This window comes from Macadamia integrifolia, chromosome 3 (genome assembly GCF_013358625.1).
Source record: "Macadamia integrifolia cultivar HAES 741 chromosome 3, SCU_Mint_v3, whole genome shotgun sequence".
In the NCBI taxonomy this organism is placed as follows: Eukaryota; Viridiplantae; Streptophyta; class Magnoliopsida; order Proteales; family Proteaceae; genus Macadamia; species Macadamia integrifolia.
In genome coordinates, this window is record NC_056559.1 from 34,532,476 (window position 1) to 34,552,069 (window position 19,594).

The window sequence follows — 19,594 nt, forward strand, 5'->3', positions numbered from 1 at the left end:
GAGTTAATGGTTGGATTAACCTTGATTGACATGGTTTTGTCATTCATTTCCATATATTAAAAAATTATAGAAAAATGAAATACCTATAGGAGCCCTAATTTCTATTATAAAAATACGGGGTTAAATTTCAGGCCGGGTCGGGCTGAGGCCTCAACCCTAACCTAACCCAACCCTGACTCAAGGTTGGGATTTTTCAATCCTAACTCACCCTCAAGGTAAAAAACCTTGGCCCAAGCCTTGTTCGGGCTTAGGGTAGGCCAGGGCAGGTTCGCATTGTTAGGGCCAAAATTTCACCCCCTAAATCATAGCATTACAATTTAGGTTAAAATTTAAAATATATATAAGAATTAGATCCAACGGAGGACGATAGGTTCATAACATTTAGTATGTTTTCTTTCTCTAGATCTAAAATCAATAGATCGAAAATCAATGGTTCAGGTAACGGCTCAAGGGTTTGGAGGGTGGTAAAGCCGTGAAAATGTGAGGCCACGAAGGGGCTACCAAATTAGTATAGTTCCCAAAATTATCTCGTTTCTTGTAGGACAATTATACCCTTAACCAAATTCCACAACGGGTTACCCAGTCGATCTATTCCTTCTTAGTTTAGGACCGGTACTCGTATATTTTGAATTTAGATAAAAATCGAATCGTTATTCTCTCTCTTTTCAAATTTTAGAAACTAATTCAATTTCAGATATTCCTCTCTCTCTCTCTCTCTCTCTAGATTTTTTAGAAACTAGACCTGAACGTGACTGCCGTCTATTTTAAGCAAGAACGGATGAAGAGTTCCTGAAAAAAAGGAGAAAAGCAGAGATCAGGCAGGCAAAAATCCTCTGTTTTTTCAGAAGTGTTCTTAGTTTGATCGACTTGTTATTCTGGTTCTGGTTTTTCAAAAGTGTTTCTTAGTTTCATCGTCTTTCTCCAAACTGAGTTCACGTTCTGGTTCTTCATTACCGTTCAGGCGAGTTGTCATTCTGGTTCTTCAAAATTGTTCAAGTTCAACTTTTCTGGTTTTGGTATACTGTTTGAACACATCAATGGAGCCACGCAATGTCTGGAGTTCAAATTTTGAGGAAGAAATGCTTTCCATAGAAAGCATAGTCCACCGTTACAATCGGATTGCCTTTGATACTGAATTTCCTGGTTTTCTGCACAACACACCAAGAACTGCATCCGAAACTGATCGGTACGAAGATATCAAGTTCAATGTCGATAGCTTGAAGCCAATACAGTTCGGTTTCACATTCACTGATGCATACGGAAATCTCCCTCACTCCGGTGGTGTTTGGCAATTTAATTTTAATGATTTTGATCCTGCCATCGATCTTCACGTGACTGCATCCGTTGAGTTATTACTTCGGAATGGGATTGATTTGGAAAAGAATAAGAGAGAAGGAGTTGATATCAAAGCATTTTCTGCTCGGTTCAGAAATGTCATAAGGTGTGAAGGACATAGGATTCAATGGCTCACGTTTCATGGGGTTTATGATATTGCTTACTTCATTAAAGTCTTGAATGCAAATAATCCGATGCCAGGAACTCTTCAAGAATTCATGACTATGGTTGGAGCCATCTTTCCTCGGCTTTATGATCTGAAATTTATGGCCAAGTTCTATCATGGGTTGTTAGGTGGAGAGTTGGGTTTGGAACGTCTAGCTAAAATACTCGAGGTGAAGCGGGTTGGAGAGACTCATCAAGCCGGTTCTGATAGCTTGATCACGAGCAATGTGTTTTCAAAGATGAAAAAAGTTTATCAACTAATTGAAGGAGCTTATGAAGGATACCTCTATGGTATTAGCTTTAGAAAGAGAAGGTGGGTCCCACTTGTGCCATCTCAACCCCACTTCATCACTGTGGTTCCAAGTGGATATTACCATGGACGACCTTCCTTTGGGACAGTCAGTAGTCCACTTGGGTGGTCTCATTGTCATGCAATAGTTCCTACTGTTCATGTTCCACACTGTCAATGAAGCATGCACCATGCAAATGTAATCTAAGAATTTTAGCATTGTAATATTGATTTGATCAATGAAGAAACAGTGATTTTTTTTTTTTTCCACTTTTGCTGCTTATGAATTGCTTCCCTTCTAGTTTCTTTACAGCTTTCCTATTGTTGTTGGATTTTATAGTTAGTTTCCTTTTAAAAGTCAGAATTGGAATGGCAAATATGTCAATACGGATTGAAATTGATCATGATTGATTCTGATCTAATGATTGCAGAGCTATCAATTTTAGAGTTTTTGGCATTGGATTGCTGGGTTTAGATTTGAAGTTTCTCCTCCCTCACTTTCGTTCATGGTCTGATACACTCAAAATGCTTACACAGCCAGGGATGGGATGATTTTTGTATGGCAAGTCTTCCAGTGGAAACGGTGTTTATATTATTTGACCTTGAATGGATCAACTGGTCCAGTTCTCTCGCCATGTGGTTGCACAGAGGAAATACAGAATATGAAGGTTGGGAGTTGGAGTGGGAAGACTTGTTGAAGGTGATCATCTTTTTCTTCAAATGCCCAGGAGATCCAAGTTATGGCTTTTGCCGGTAGCTGGCCACCTAGTGCACTGGATGGATTCAACCCCCGTAGTTCTGCTACTATTTGTGGACATGTCTAAATTGTTTCCCAGCTGAATCATATATGCTTGATAGCAACATGTAAGTCCCTGCATCATCTGGCTCCCTTGAACATTACACCCTGCAAGAAGAGCTCCCCACACACTAGCAGATGGCTTAGTCCATGACTAAATTCTCTATGAATCAAGCGGCTCCTTAAACCTTCAGCTTGCCCCAAAGGCCAACCAAACAAGCATAATGGTATTCTCTTACATCAATGGATCTGTCTTTCTTCAATTCCTCAATATACTTCATACCGTCGTCCACCAAACCAGAGTGGCTGTGAGCAGACAGCACCCCAACATAAGTGACATCTTCAGGTTTGAACCCGTATTTCTGCATTTCTTTGAACAGGTAGATCGCTTCTCTATCATAGCCATGTTGTTGTGCATAGGCTGCAATTATTCCATTCCAAGACACAACACCCCTTTGGCTTGATCTATCGAACATATCTCTTGCAATGTCTAGCTCCTCACATTTAGAGTACATACTGGATTGGGTTTTAAAACATTTTACGAGTGGTTGTTTATAAATACATTTTTATTTAACTATTTATATATACAATTTTGTTAGAAAATATAAAGACTTGAGATATGAGATATATTGAATCTGTGAGAGATTTATATATATATATATATATATATAGATTACAATGGGGTCTACTCATTAATAAGGTGTAATGAGGTAATCATGAACAACCTTATTCAGAAATGAGGATGTTTACTTGGTTCGTGGTCTATTCTGCAGGTGGTCCCGGCTGTATATACTGACATAAATAGACACACTATCCAGTCAAACCAGGTGTTCCTATACACATCTAAGTTGCCACTTTTTTTTTATCATATAACCTCAGATGCAGTAGAATGTGTATTTTTTTGCAGTTCTCTGTAACAGAGCATTTGAGGGGTGGAGAATTTGGTCGTCCATCTCTTCCTGGAGTTTTCTTCTTTTATGACCTCTCGCCAATTAAGGTGGGTTATCCTTTGTCCATATTCTATCTGTTAAACATTATAGTGTAGGTTTTTTTCTTGGGAAATGTCTTTATTATTAGTTGGGTTTAGTTGTAATTGTGTTAGACTATTTCTGTCCTTGTAATTTCCTGTTATTAAGTTATAAGTAGGTGAACCTAGGCTCATCATGTAAGTTTAAAAAATTTCTCTACTTTGTTCCTTGTGCATGGTATCTGGTTAATGACAAAAATGTGTTCTTGGCTGTTGATTTATCTGATTAGTATTGATGCATGATACTGACTCTTAGTAACATCTTGTCTTATGATTTTGCAGATTGATGTGCTAAAGGAAATTGGCTGTATAGACGCTGACCTTGTAGTTCAGATCAAGGGCCGTGTGGCATGTGAGATGAATTGATATCAACAGAGTGCTTATTTGAGAACCAACTGGATGACCTTCAACCAGAAGAAGTGGTAGCACATATGTCTGCCCTTGTATTTCAACAAAAAACACTTCTGAACCTTCTCTAACTGACAATCTGGCTAAGGCAAAAAAAAAGGTTATGTTCTGTTCTCTTTTCCACTAACCCTCAACTCTTAATTACCAACTAGTAATATGCAGTGGATTTCTATATTGCTTCTTGAGTTCATCTGAACTAAGCTTCAGTATGTTGTGTTTCAGCAGTAATTGAAAAATACCCCTCCTGCAGTAGGCTTCACTGAGTTAATTGTTGGACGATATTGTCAACCAGATGGATTTGTTTGAATTTCTTATTTATCTCAAATACGGACTCAATACGATGTTTGCTGTCTGATTTTCTTATTCTTTCAATTTTTGTCATCGTTAGACTGTATGAGACGGGGATAAGACTCGGGGAGCTACAAGCACAATCCTATGAATATTGAAGAGGAAACTGATAACTACTAACTTGCAACCAAATACAGTTCAAAATTACCCTGATATTTTGCAGCTTCTTCTCCATCAGAAAAGAGCTTGAATGTAGGATATGAATGGATGTCCACTTTGGTACAAACTGGTTTGCTTGTGGAGCAGTCAACTTGTCCTATCTCTATCGCATCTTCCCCTTCCATGGCCCTTCCTAGGTCCTCCCACAATGAACCCAAATTCTTACTGAAACCAAACTTTGCCAGGATCAGTAGTCAAACAGTAGAAAGAAATATCATACTCTCTTTTGGATACTGTAACTATCAGGCCAGAATAGAATATTTACCAATGTTTACACCAACGAACACAGAATTGCACAAACCCCGCAATATCCTTCTCCTTCACCTAAAGGACATACAGTAGAGCATTTAAATAAATTAGAGGGTAGTAGCATAGAAAAAAAGTTACATGGAAACCAACAAGATCATAATGCCAAAAATAACATTGATGCCTATAACATATCCTATCAGAAACTAAAATAACATTGATGCCTATAACATATCCTATCAGAAACTAGTAACACGTTATTATAATTTTCTCGAACTTTTCACAGGGAGTGATATATCCTAGCCACCACCATAAAATGTGGAATAATCAGCAACAAAGGCATTAAATATTAACAAAGATTACCAGAATCAAGCACAAGTTAACCAAATATGATGGATTTGCCTTCCCTCACCAAGCCCTGCTAAATTGCTACAAGCACTTAATATACTTACGAAGGTTCCTTGATCAGGCTTGATTCCGTCGGCCTGCATTACTGAGAAAACCTTTAAAGCTTCCTCACTTTGCCCATCTTGAACATGTCCAGTGATCATCATTGCTTCTGTGCATCTCATTGAACAGTTTCCTGGCTCTCCTTAGATCTCCATTCTGAATAAGACCGGTAATCATCGTATTCCATGATGGAATGTCCTTCTCAGTCATTCTCTCAAACAATTCTTCAGCTTCATCCAACCTCAAATTTTGGGCATAACCAGTCATCATGGCATTCCAAGAAACAATATTTCGCTCAGGCGTCCTATTAAATAGAGTTCGTGCTTCATTGCTGTCCAAGATATAACATTTCTCTCTGGCATCCTATCAAAAAGTCCTCGTGCTTCATCAATTCTTCCATGTTGAGCCATGGCTGTTATGATTGTGTTCCAAGAAACAACATTGCTATCAGAAATTTTCTGAAAAATAGCTCAAAAGCAGAATCAATTCGACCATTCCGTGCATATCCAGAAATCATAGTGTTCCAAGAGATGACATTCTTGTGAGTCATCTGCCTAAAATGCTCCTCTGCTCCTAAAATCTGGTTCAATTGGATATGACCAGACAACATTGCTGTCCATGTGACAACATTCTTCTTTGCATTCACTTCATCAAAGAGAAGCCGTGCTTCTTCTATCATTCCACATTTGATGTACCCACAGATAACAGCCGTCCATGTAACAACATCCCGCATAGGCATTCGATCAAAGATTTGACGAGCCTCAGCAATCTTCCCTTCTCTGCTGAGCTTGAAGATGAACCAATCCGATCGAGCCACATTCTGATCTATAGAACAATCTCTTTTTGATGTGGAGATTTCACTACGTTTGTAGTCTGTGATAGAGAGAGAGAGAGAGAGAGAGACTAGGCAAAAGAAAAATGAGGAAGGCAGGGTGCTACCGAGCGGGAGCGGGAGCTGGGGCAGATTGAATTTATCCTTAAACGGCTAGCTTTTTATGACAGCGTGCCCAAGTCCTTTGTATGCCTCCAGGGCTATTCACATATGATGGGAGAGGGGTGTCAATATCTAAATCGAACCGATAAAACCATCCTAGACCAAGTCGATTGAACCCAGACCAATTGGATCAAAGGCTTATTGGGTCAGTTTTGGTTGGATTGTAACCTCAGTAACAAACCGAATCACATCAAAAACCGAAATAAACAGGTAAAAAATCCCAAAAGTTCAAAATTCATTAAAAAAAAAATCAAATTTTTACATAGTTTTGTATGGAAAATCAAATCCAAATTTGGACAAATATCCGAAACAAAACACACACCGAAACCATAATTTCCTTATTATTCGATTTTGATTTCACCATTCTCACACCAAAACGATTCAATTTGGACCAAAAACAGGCCAAACCGACCCATTGACCCCCCTATGTGAGATAGTTGCTTTCATGTAACCCCAGTCCCTATCATATCAATTGATTCATATATTAATTAGAATATTAATATCATTCATGATTGATACCAATACGAATGGTCGATACCATCCATTCGATGTCAATACTAAAAATCGTGGCCATATGTAAAAAAGGCTTGTAAATTAGTGAGGTTGTGCTAGGTCGTAATCAATCATCATAGGCTAGGTCAATGTGGTACTGATATTTTATTCAACTCATCCGTGGGTTGCCTATATGATTAGGGTGAATTGGAAATTGTGTTGATAGACGCATGGTCTCGAGTTCGATTCCCCATCGATGCAACTATGATTTAAGTGGAGACCGTGGTAATGGGTTGCTGCTCTAATCTCCCTCGAGGATTCTTCGACACCTTGGTTTAAAAAAGAAAAAGAAACAAGAAGAGCTATCAAGATTATGCTATTTGACATACAATAATTTCTATATGCCTATTATGGATCTGCACCCCATGGCATCGATAAACCTTTTGAATCTTATTAACTAAAGAGATCCGACTTTGCGCTATAGTTAGCTCAGCACCAATCAAGAATTCCCAAGAAATTTCAAGAATTCTTATTATAAGTTTGTTCCAACCCTCAACCCTTTTTTCTAGGTTCATCACTATTGAATCAATTGAATTGATCTTTAACCAGACTCTAAATGAGCTTTAGCCTTTAAACATGCTTGACTAAATTGGGGTTATTAATTTATAAGTCTCAATCGGATAAACGTTGGATAGGATTTCGGATTTCGGATTTCCGATTTCGGATTTCTCCACCTAAAACAACCGAATAACATTAAATCTGGGTTTAAGTCTGACACAATTAACAAGTGGGCTGAGCCCTGCTTTGGATTTTACCGATTGGGTTCCCTCGGGCCTGGGATTTAACCCCCAGATAACCCTCAGAAAGAAAAACAAACAAAATAGAAGTCTAAAACATTTGGTGTCAAAATCGAAGTCTATTCTTTTATCCATTGTAAGAGGGAGAGGGAGTCGATATGGTTTTAGTGCATCGTATTGGATCCATGGTTCTAAGTATTGGTATCGGATAGTTTGTATTGGGTGATCCATAAGTTTGGCATGTCTCTAATCATAATACTTAATCAATATCATATAAGTTGAACGATATGAATCAAGGCTAAGAAAGTTAAAATCTGATTTTTTAAAAAGATAAATAAAGATATTTTTATCCGATAAATTGAATACCATATCGGTATCACTAGCATCGAACATAAGCATCCCTGATTTTCCTTCAAAGCAAATTTTTTGACATTTTATCCCTAGTGTAAACATTTCAATCGATAATGTATTAGTCAAGTATTAAGATTTGCAACATGAAAAATCGATAGGAATTGATCTGATACCAATAGCTCAAACCATGAGAGAGAGAGAGAGAGAGAGATGGTAGTCCCAAAACCATTATGATATTAGAATAGATCAATAGGATTGCCCTTGTCCAATAAAAATATGTTTACTTTATCTTAAAAAATGATTTTTTTTAAAAAAATTTTTACCCCTATTTGTGCCATTCAATCGATATACTATTTGGATTGACACAATTACGTCTTCTATTTTCAAAACTAACATCAGTCTAATGGTGTTCAGATTTGTGGGTCTACATGTAAAAAATGAAATTTGAGGGGGAACGATGTAATTTAGGCAAACACAAGGGGAGGTTGATATAAATTGCCTTATACTTTTTATTTTGCATATTATAGCAAAGGGTTTTGCATGTTAAGTAAAGTGAAAATTCATAATCAAATAGGAAATGATTTGCAATTAATAATATAGTCACATGGGATATTAATTACATACATTTCTTTTTTAAGTATAAAAATTTTCACTTCCCTTTCCTTTTATTCCCCTTGCAACCAAGATAAGGTTATGAAATCGTGGGGGAGAAATGGACACCTACTAGGCCCAAGGGGTAGAGAGGAGGGGAAATAATGGTACATGACTAGGAGGGAAAATAATGGTACATGACAGCATCAGTGCACTTACAAAGGGAGTTGATCCAATTATCAATCTATGAACATGGTCTTAAGAGAGCAATGCCAAATCGCTACGTTATTACCCAAGTGTGCATCAACACTAATGCTACTAAACACATGTGCCGACCAGAATTTCCCATACATCTTAGGATATTGGCAAAAGGCATGTTGCATTGAAGTCATCTTTGAGAAAGAACCTAATATATTGGGAAAGGATAATTATATGAGGATTTTTTTTTTATTGAATGTAACTAAAATTATGAATGAAGAAAACTTAGTTCAATTGTGATTCTACATGATTTTTTTTTTTTTCACTCTCTGAAATATAAGAAAGGAATTATGAATTGCCTTCAAACTTGCCATGTCAAAGACTTAGGACATAGTAGAGTGGGGTTACCTTAGGGCAACCTTTGAATCAACATTAGTATGATATGATTAGTTATCTGCTATGATATCATCCATTGCGGGAGAACTCTATTTATTTGCACTTGGTTCAATCGTTACGCAATTTCTCTCTCTCTCTCTCTCTCTCTCTCTCTCTCTCTCTCTCTCATAAACAAGAAAAAAGCAGATTGATCTTCTTGACTGTTCGCCATGCATCTTTCTCAGCCTCTTTTCTCCTCCTCTTTTTCATTATATTTATTTCTCTTTCAATTTTGTCTTAAAATGATAAATGTTTCTTGAGGCAGAGGTTAGACTGTCTAGATGGTTATGATGAATTGAGAATTATGTAAATAGGTATATGGTCTCAGGTTTGATTCTTCATCTATGTATTTACGATTTAAATGGAGATCGTGGTGGTGGATTGCTGTGCTAGTCTCTTTAAAAAATATATATAACAAAAAAAAAACAACAACAACAAAAATAATAATTCAGCCAGTATTTTTTTTCTGGATTTTTTGGGTAAGTCAATAATTCATCTTGAAACTGGTCCTAAGCTTCTTGTATATGTGGCTGATTTATATAATCAGAATATAGGAATGCGATCTACATTTTTGTCCAATTTATTTTGTCTTAATCAACTTTTGAAAAGAGACAATTCTTTTTTTGTCAACAAAAAATCTCGGCTGATCATGAGGGTTTATATCATCAAACAACAGCAGTTGGAAGGTAATTTTAAATCAAACCCACTAAAATTAAATTTGATGGTTTGAGTCTTTGAGAATTCTTATATAGAGTATGCTGATATTTAGTTTTTTTTTTTTTTTTTTTAAGTGGGCGGTGAGAGGGCAAAAAATTTATGAATTGATATTTAAATTTATCTATTGAAGGGAAAGGGAGAAGTTTTCATTCACAAATCATAACATGGTATACATCACCACACAATTGAAGGGAGAAGACCTTGCAAACCCTATCCTTGGGTGGCTCAAATGGGCTATGGTGAACGGCTTTCCATTCACCATGACCTTAGAGAAACTTGGTACAATGAAAAATGCCCTACAATTTTATTGAAGACTTTACTAGAAAACATATACACAGAGTCTTTTCTAAAATACAAACAAGCTAGTTAGATAAACACCCAATGCTTGTTGAATTTAAGCATTTGGAGTCTCGTGGTGACAGGAGAATCTGCATAAAATGACATGAAAGAATTCAGCTTAGTATGACTTGACCAAGTTGTGTAGCAATCTCATATCAGTTCCATCACATATCTAATTCAAAATTAACAGTTTTAGTATTAATTACTTGTCTTTGGAATACTTAATTCAACTCAAAATAGCCTTATCCCAACTACTTGGTAGAAATCTAGAAAATTAAATCACAAAATTCTAGCCGACTAGATGTCTCCCCAATCACTTGAATCACAATCGAATTAATGATGCATGTTTTACAGCAAGCCAACCATATATCTGATCATATATACCTCTAATTGGATTAAATAAGGCTCTTTTTGGTTTGATTTCTATTTGTATTTATTTGACTTATTTCTATTTTTACAAGTGTTTGGTATAGTTTATAGCACTTATTTATATTTTTAATAAATTAGAATAAATCACAAATAGCTACTCTCAAGCTATTTGTGATTTGTGGTAATAGATCATTTATGTAGATTTTTGCTACCTTAAATGAGCGCGTGTGCTAAACTACTCAAAATCAATGGTAAATAGGTAACTTTAGTATGTTTTATACTTTTCCAATAAAAAACCCCAAATCTTATCATCTCTCTCGTTCGAAGCTCAAAGCTGAAAGTGAAAACTAAAACCTATTTTCTCATTGTTTAATCTATTTTATAAGTAGTAATCAAACGAATACTATTTGTGGTTCATAATTTATTTTCACAAATAATTTCTAAAAAATAGTTAATAAATACAAATAAAAATCATACCAAAGAGAGCCTAAGAGATTGAATATTCAAATAAGAGCTTGTGTAAGAGCTCATCATTACCACTACTATTGTAAAGCTAAAAGGAAAAGTTAATTAATGTACCTAAAGGCCTTATCTTTTACACCATAAAACTTTTATATTCAGATTAATTAGATTTACTAGAAACATTCAAAACAAGGTCAAAGAACATGCAATATATGGTAGAATGATTCCCCTCATGGTTGTTAATGAGTGTTTCTTAACCAATTACTTTGAAAGATATGACAACAAATTACCATTGACGTTTCACTAATTTCAATATTAAAATTGTGTTTGGTGTGCGAAATGAATTTTACGCCTAAAATACATTCTGAAGCAAGAAAATTAATATAGAAGAATCAAGTTTTAAAATGTGTGGTAAATCTAAAATCTATTCCAAGAATGCATGAGTCTCCATTGTGGTGTAATTAAATGTCATATAAAAAGGTAGATATTATCTTCAATATAGATGTACATACAAATTTTACAACAAATAAATTTTAGAAAATGACAGATGTTTAGAATTATTTATGCCAGCCCGTCTTGTATATTTCCTAATATTAAACTAATTATGATTAAATGATAAGATACAGATAGCATTATTCCCAAACAAATTTCTTGTAATTATTTTAATATTCTCCATTTAAGCAAATGGAGAATAAATTTTCATTTATTGGATGGAGATAAGGAAGTTTAATTGAGGGAAGAAACCATGAATTTATATTTGCATGATCATGATCACCTTAACAAAGATCATATTCAGAAGAATCAGTGAACGCAAGATTTCCTTTGCTTACTTTGCATTTTCATCTAAACCACTATAGCAGAGTGAGGGAATGAAAGAGCTCATATTAGAATTATTTATGTATTTATTTATTTATTATTTATTTTTTGGATGAAGAACTGATATATACAACAAAGCACAAGACATAAAAAGGCCATTTACAACAGAAGCCAGAGAAAAAAATATACAACAAAGAACAAATAACCCTTAACTAGGGGAAGCAACAGGATCCAAGAGCCGAGGTAAACCCCAATAAGAGAGCACAAACCTATTTCCGGGGGCGGGGCCGGGGGCGGGGGGCGGGGGCGGGGCCGGGGGCGGGGGAGGGCGAGAGGGGTTGTCGATATATGAGTCTTGATAGGCTCGCACCTTGATATGAAATCGATTCCTAAATTTGCTGGATAGTTCTAGATTGCCTAATCCAATTCCTAAGGTTCCATTCCATCAAAATATGGTAAATGGTGGCTCTAAATGCAGTCTTGCCAATTGAATCTAAAATGGATTTCCCAATCCACCTCCACTCAACCTCAAGGTTCCCAATCTTCAATTGCTGGACTGACATTACACAAATTAAATGAATTAATGCAAGATTTTCCTAAGTGTAGTCCTAGTAGGGGTGAAACAGGGCCGAGTTGGGCCTAGTTTTTTAAAACCCTAACCCAACCCTAGGTCCTCAAAATTCAACCCAGGTCTAACCCAACCCTATCAGGTTCATGTCAACCCAACCCGACCCGACCCTAATTGACCCTATTAGGGCCAAGTTGGATCAGGCTGGATTGGGTTGGGTTGGGTTGACCTTGGCTTCTACAACGGTTGGATTAACCTTGATTGACATGATTTTGCCATTCATATTTCATATATTAAAAAATTATAGAAAAATGAAATACCTATAAAAACCCTAATTTCTATTATAAAAATGCAGGGTTAAATTTCAGGCTGGGTTGGGTTGGGTCGGGCTGAGACCTCAACCCTAAACCAATGGTCAGGATTGGAAATTTTCAACCCTAACCTGATGGTTAGGGTTGGGATTTTTCAATCCTAACCCATCTTCAAGGTAAAAAAACTTGGCCCAAGCCCTGTTTGGGCTCAGGGCGGGATAGTGGGTTCCGGTTGTCAAAGCTAAATTTTCACCCCCTAAGTCCTATCATCATGGTCTAGGTTAAAGTTTAAAAAATATATTGGCATTAGGTCCAACGAAGGACGGTAGGTTCGTAACATTTAATATGTTACCTTTTTCTAAATCGGAAATCAATGGTTAAGGCAGCAGCTCGAGGGTTTGGAGTGTGGTCAGGCCGTGAACGTGTTGAGGCCACGTAGGTTCTACCAAATTATAATAGTTCCGAAAACTATCTCGTTTCTTGCAGGACAATTATAACCTTACCAAATTCCATAACGGGTAACCCAGTCGATCTATTCCTTATTTGTTTAGGACTGTTACTTATATATTTTGAACTTATATAAAAATCCAATCGTTAATCTCTCTCGTTTCAAATTTTAGAAACTACTTCAACAATTTCAGATATCTCTCTCTTTCTCTCTCTAGATTTTTGGAAAGTCTATTTCAAGCAAGAACGGATGAAGAGTTTCTGAAAAAATGAGAAAAGCAGAGATCAGGCAGGCAAAAATCCTCTGGTTTTTCAGAAGTGTTCTTACTTTGATCGCCTTTCTCCCAAACTTGAGTTTATGTTCTGGTTCTTCAATACTGTTCATCCCAAAGAGTTGTTATTCTGGTTCTGGTTTTTCAAAAGTGTTTCTTAGTTTGATCGTCTTTCTCCTAAACAGAGTTCAGGTTCTGGTTCTTCATTACTGTTCAGTCCAAAGCGAGTTGTTATTCTGATTCTTCAAAATTGTTCCAGTTCATCTTTTCTGGTTTTGGTTTACTGTTTGAACACATCAATGGAGCCACGCAATGTCTGGAGTTCAAATTTTGAGGAAGAGATGCTTTCCATAGAAAGCATAGTCCACCGTTACAATCGGATTGCCTTTGATACTGAATTTCCTGGTTTTCTGCACAACACACCAAGAACTGCATCCGAAACTGATCGGTACAAAGATATCAAGTTCAATGTCGATAGCTTGAAGCCAATACAATTCGGTTTCACATTCAATGATGCATACGGTAATCTCCCTCACTCCGGTGGTGTTTGGCAATTTAATTTTAATGATTTTGATCCTGCCATCGATCTTCACGTGACTGCATCCGTTGAGTTATTACTTCGGAATGGGATTGATTTGGAAAAGAATAAGAGAGAAGGAGTTGATATCAAAGCATTTTCTGCTCGGTTCAGAAATATCATAAGGTGTGAAGGACATAGGATTCAATGGCTCACGTTTCATGGGGTTTATGATATTGCTTACTTCATTAAAGTCTTGAACGCAAATAATCCGATGCCCGAAACTCTTCAAGAATTCATGACTATGGTTGGAGCCATCTTTCCTCGGCTTTATGATCTGAAATTTATGGCCAAGTTCTATCATGGGTTGTTAGGTGGAGAGTTGGGCTTGGAACGTCTAGCTAAAATACTCGAGGTGAAGCGGGTTGGAGAGACTCATCACGCAGGTTCTGATAGCTTGATCACGAGCAATGTGTTTTCAAAGATGAAAAAAGTTTATCAACTAATTGAAGGAGCTTATGAAGGATACCTCTATGGTATTAGCTTTAGAAAGAGAAGGTGGGTCCCACTTGTGCCATCCCAGCCCCACTTCATCACTGTGGTTCCAAGTGGATATTACCATGGACGACCTTCCTTTGGGACAGTCAGTAGTCCACTTAGGTGGTCTCATTGTCATGCATTAGTTCCTACTGTTCATGTTCCACACTGTCAATGAAGCATGCACCATGCAAATGTAATCTAAGAATTTTAGCATTGTAATATTGATTTGATCAATGAAGAAACAGAGAATTTTTTTTTTTTCCCTTTTGCTGCTTATGAATATTACAGCTTTCCTAATGTTGTTGGATTTTATAGTTAACTTCCTTCTAAAACTCAGAAATGGAATGGCAAATCTGTCAATATGGATTGAAATAGATCATTATTGATTCTGATCTAATGATTGTAGAGCTATCAATTTAGAGTTTTTGGCATTGAATTAATTTGGTTCCAAGTGATAGATAGGCAAGGATCAATTTTGATTATCAAGAAGTCAAAACCAGAAGACGATCAAACTAGGAACACTTGAATTCTTGAATGATACAAATGATAGAAAAATTCAGCCTTTTTCCTTTTCCAAAATTTACACCTGAATTCTTGAATGATACAATGAATCAAATGGCAAAGAATGTTAAAAAATATCATTATATATAATAGTGATTGCTGCTATGATCATGTAACTTTTCCAAAAGTTACACCTGAGTTTTTCTTTGCTTGATTTTGTCCCGAACATAAAAGATATGGTTCCCCGTGATCATGGATTCAACCAGCCATTGTGATGTTACTGGTACAGTTCATCTCTGCCAATGCCAATATACTGTACAAGCTTGCAACTCGGGAAGGGATGATTCTGCAAATCTTGGTAGCCTTTGGTTTCATTTTCGCAACCAGTTTCTTGACTCTGCTAGAGTTCTTCATTGAAAGGTTCTCTTACTACCATTTCTTCCTTTCATTTAACTGCAAGAGAACAGACATCAAATGCCACTATTATCAATATGGAAGGATATATTACTCTTTTTTTACACTCAACTTCTTGCTTGCAGAAATAAGAGACCAACATTGACATGGATTATAATCTTCCAGTCATTTCTTTCTGGGTTTTTCGGGTAAAACTATATTTCTTCTTGAAACTGGTCATGACAGTTAATTTATATCATCAAAATATAGGAATGCTGTCTACATTGATGTTTTGTCCAATTTATTTGTCTGCATCAACTTTTGAAAAGAATCTATTCTTCTTTTGTTAAAATTTTTCTTTTAGCTGATCATGAGGTTTATATCATCAATATAGGTATTTTCCTCTCTCTCTCTCTCTCTCTCTCTCTTTTTAAATGGCAAGTTCTATTAAGGTCTTAAACAGAAGTGGGTTAATGTCCACAAACAAACAATGACAGTTGGAAGGTAATTTCATTGGATGAAAATCAAACCCACTAAAGTTAAATTGGATGGTTTGTCTTTGAGACTTCTTATACAGAGGATGTTGATACCTTAGCTTTTCTACTAAAGTGATCAAAGAATAATTTTTATGAGAACCATAGGAGGCCATTTTCTATGGATCCAGGATAACAAAAACACCCATGTGCATGAGTGCATCTGGGCTTCCAAGTTCCTACTTTCTCATGGTGGCATGAAGTTACGGTACTCTTTGTATCTGGATAGCAAAAGAGGTGTACAAGTGCATGCTAAGAACATGACTGCACTTGTGAAAGCTCTAATAATGACCTTTTCCATAGAGATAAAAAAAGAATTAGAGAAGAAAGCAAGGAGATTAATAATAGATCAAGACACAGATGAACCAACTATAGACAACCCAATTCTTTGTGAAAATTCTCTCTACCCTGGTAATATGGGTCATACAAAGATTTTAGGTGTTTGCTGATGTGGCAATTATGTGGCCAAATTGCCACAGCACCATAAGGTGGTCTTTGTAATTTGGTGTTACTTACCCATTATGCTACTAGGCAACTCCCAATATTTTTAACCCATGCAGCTCTGATTTTTTTCTTTATATTTGGTTTTCATTACTATATATTAACGATGGATTTAACAAACCCTAAGCTCTTAAACATGCACAACTGTAGACAAATACTGCAAGTGGCAAATACATTCTTTCTTGGTATAATTTAATTTTTTTTTTGCTTAATAATTCAAAAACAAATCTTCCTTTTTATCGATCTGGGTGTTGTCACAGAACCTATACTTGTCAAGTTTATCATTAACATCAGTTACTACATTAACAAATCTTATTCCAGCAATAACATATATCATGGCAGTGATAATTGAATACCCATAATATCCTCCACTAAAATTTCTCTTTCTGAGTTGGTTTTTTTGTTTTTCAGACGAAGATGAGTGGGAGGTACCCGTGCTCCTCATCGAGCTTGGCTCTGATGGTTCAGATGGAAGCAATACAGAGTGTCATTTATGCTCTGTGCATAAAGAGGAAGTGGGAAGAGCGGAACCTTGGCTGGAATATCAGACTTTGCACTGTAGCTTACAGTGTATGAGATTTCACATGAATTTGGATTGAAGATTTGAAGTTTAAAGTGATGAATGATTGTGATGTAGTGATGTTTTAGGGAATACTATCATCAGGGCTGATGTATACATTGATAGTGTGGGCGATTAGGGAAAGGGGACCATTATTTGTATGTCTTCAATCCTCTAATGCTTGTGTTGGTTGCATTCTTGGACTCTTTTCTCCTCAACGAAAAGCTACATGTGGAAGGTATAAATGGGTTATTCTGTTGTTACTTTCATCGATAGAATTATAATTAGTGTAATTTTCATGTGTTGATTGAATTCTATTTGCAGGGGCAGTGCTGATAGTGTTTGTATCCGGTGCTCTGGGGAAAGGGGAAAAAGATGATGTCTCACTTGTGCCATCCCAGAGCTGCAGTGAAGCAGATGATCAAATCAAAGTGGTTGTCACTAATACCACCCCCACATCTTCACCGGCTACTATTAAGGCCACCATAGTTTCCCAGGCTGTATCACCAACCACAAAAGAAGAGGAAGAGGAAGAAGTGGTGGTGTCATCACTTAACAAAGAAGAGAGTACTTGACAGTTGTTATTTAGCATTTGCAAGAGACCTGAAGTGCAGTTCTCCTATATATTTAGATAGGAGTTCTCAAGTTATTGCCTGAATTCAGGTAGTTTATAAGTTGTGGTGATTCTATCTTTTCATTTTATATAGAAGTTTCTTCACTAAAGCTAGCCGGCAAAAGGGACATGGGAGGGACGGACCTTTTCATTTTTCAAAAGTAGGGAGTACAAGTGTTTTTTAGCTTTCTTTGTATTTTAAAACCATTAGACTACACATGACCCCCTCATCACCTCCAGGACCAGTTACAAGAAAGAATGACATTACCCAACTTAATAAACCTCAAAGAAATGCTTGGAAGGTGATCAACATTATAATCAAAGAACTAGCTCTGGTATGTTATTAATTTCCGCAAGAACTAACAAACATGTAAAATAGATTAATATATCATAAAATAGATAGGTCAGTAGAAGGAACGAATTGAAATTAAAATGGAAACTTAATTTGGAGGAAGAAAGCAGCAAGCAATAGTATAGTAGTTTTTACCAAGAAAAAATATTGTAGCATTCTGAATCAAAACAAATGGATCACTCGAGTGAAGGTCGACATACATTCCACTATTCCAGTAGAAACACCGCTAGGAGCTGGAGCCCGAAACATCTCCTTATTAGTGTACAAGTCGACTTCAAGAGTAGGAATGTTTTAAAATCATCTCTTAATATTAATGTTGTGTAATCAAACAAAATTCAACAGCTGATAAAACAGAACCTGAACTAAAAGAATAAATTGAACCATGAAGCTCGTTCTATTCAACCATGATTTCCAAGCATAAATGGCCACAAATATGCAAAAGCCTACCACATCCCCCAAAATTGGGAAGCAAAGTATTACCTTATTTTCAGTTTTGTCCACATCTATCAATGCCTGATCAATTTGATACTGATGTATTGGATCTAAACCAATCAAGGCTTCAGATATCTACTCATTGAGAATCTAAACAGCTCAAGAAACACCATGTCCAAGATATTTTCCCTTGTCTGCATCACGTAATTCAAAACAGCTTCATTCCTGGGTTCAAAGAACATAAAAATAGAGCTAGTATGGTCGTGATTTAAGCCCAACAAGAAAAACCAAAAATACTGTAGCGTCCTGAATTCGTAAAGGTCGACATACATATTCCAGTAGAAACACCGCTAGGAGCTGGAGCCCGAAACACCCCCTTATTAGTGTACAAGTCGACTTCAACAGTAGGAATCCCACTACTATCAAGGATCTGCCTGGCTTTGATCTTCGTGATTACAGAAGGAACGGCTTTCTTTTCATATGATTTGACTGAATTTTTCATACAATTGAAGAAGACTAGTCAAAATGACGGAAGGAATCACATATGATCAGGCAATAAACCAGTTTACAAGTATCAAAATCAGAAGGAACTTACGATGAGCAGTACGGGATCTGGAGCCTTTGCCCAAACGGCATAGCATTAACAGCATCCTCAATTTTCCGGGAGAGCAAGTACTTGTCCAGATATTCTTGCACAGACATTTTGTTTAGTTCCGTCTGTATCTATTCCAGAAACGATGGAAACTCGAATATCCAGGGTTTTAGCTTCTTCTCCAAACGGAAATGCAAGGATCTCGACTCCTTAGTTCATCGCCCAAACCAGGAATCTGTTGAAATTCTTGTTGCTGAAATCGGAATAAACAAATAGCTCTGTGCCCTAGATCATGGCAATCTATATCTTCTGTGAAGACTTGATCCTTGTCGCGACAAACGCCTTCGACTAACCATTTGGCCTCTGGTTCTTCATCAACATCGCGCCCGCGCTTTCTCACTGTCACTATGGAGGTTTGAAGGTTATGTTTCTACTCTTTAGGGAGATGAAAGAACCGCCGCATCAATGCGTGCCCGTCCGTGTGCCTCACAATTAGACGTTACAGGTTTAAAAATCCGGATTTCGGATCCGGGATTGTCCTAGGCGATTCTGGTCCGATGAGGATTAATGAGAAATCAGTCAGAACCGGCTCAAAGTTGCCTTAACAATAGGATAGGGTATGTGATCAGGTTGGTTTGGTTGCAAAGGGAATTTGAAGGGAAGAGAAGTGACATTTTTA

The 19,594-nt window shown here is 36.7% G+C and overlaps 3 protein-coding genes and 1 pseudogene across 5 annotated transcripts; 2 read left to right on the top strand and 2 right to left on the bottom strand.

Moving 5' to 3' along the window:
- The first annotated feature begins 1,037 nt into the window (after nucleotides 1–1,037).
- On the top strand, nucleotides 1,038–1,970 carry LOC122074402 (probable CCR4-associated factor 1 homolog 7). The gene has a single exon (XM_042639223.1). The coding sequence runs from the start codon at nucleotides 1,038–1,040 to the stop codon at nucleotides 1,968–1,970; it is 933 nt and encodes a 310-aa protein (XP_042495157.1).
- A 452-nt stretch (nucleotides 1,971–2,422) lies between these two features.
- Nucleotides 2,423–8,840, bottom strand: LOC122074403 (annotated as a pseudogene).
- Nucleotides 8,841–13,277: 4,437 nt separating this feature from the next.
- LOC122072710 (probable CCR4-associated factor 1 homolog 7) lies at nucleotides 13,278–14,699 on the top strand. Its single transcript, XM_042637097.1, has one exon. The coding sequence runs from the start codon at nucleotides 13,682–13,684 to the stop codon at nucleotides 14,612–14,614; it is 933 nt and encodes a 310-aa protein (XP_042493031.1). The 5' UTR covers nucleotides 13,278–13,681; the 3' UTR covers nucleotides 14,615–14,699.
- A 195-nt stretch (nucleotides 14,700–14,894) lies between these two features.
- LOC122073487 (cytosolic enolase 3-like) lies at nucleotides 14,895–19,385 on the bottom strand. 3 transcript variants are annotated; one of them, XR_006138803.1, is made up of 4 exons: nucleotides 18,919–19,385; nucleotides 18,654–18,812; nucleotides 18,372–18,548; nucleotides 14,895–15,393 (listed from the first exon to the last, which is right to left on the bottom strand). XR_006138803.1 is itself a non-coding variant. In XM_042638083.1 (3 exons), exons 1-3 carry the CDS (start codon nucleotides 18,971–18,973, stop codon nucleotides 18,483–18,485), a joined length of 249 nt encoding a protein of 82 aa, XP_042494017.1. In that variant the 5' UTR covers nucleotides 18,974–19,385; the 3' UTR covers nucleotides 17,998–18,482. The 3 variants fall into 3 exon arrangements, 1 of the variants encoding a protein (XP_042494017.1); XR_006138802.1 differs by lacking the exon at nucleotides 14,895–15,393 and having other exon boundaries at nucleotides 17,998–18,548; XM_042638083.1 differs by lacking the exon at nucleotides 14,895–15,393 and having other exon boundaries at nucleotides 17,998–18,517.
- Between the last annotated feature and the right edge of the window lie 209 nt (nucleotides 19,386–19,594).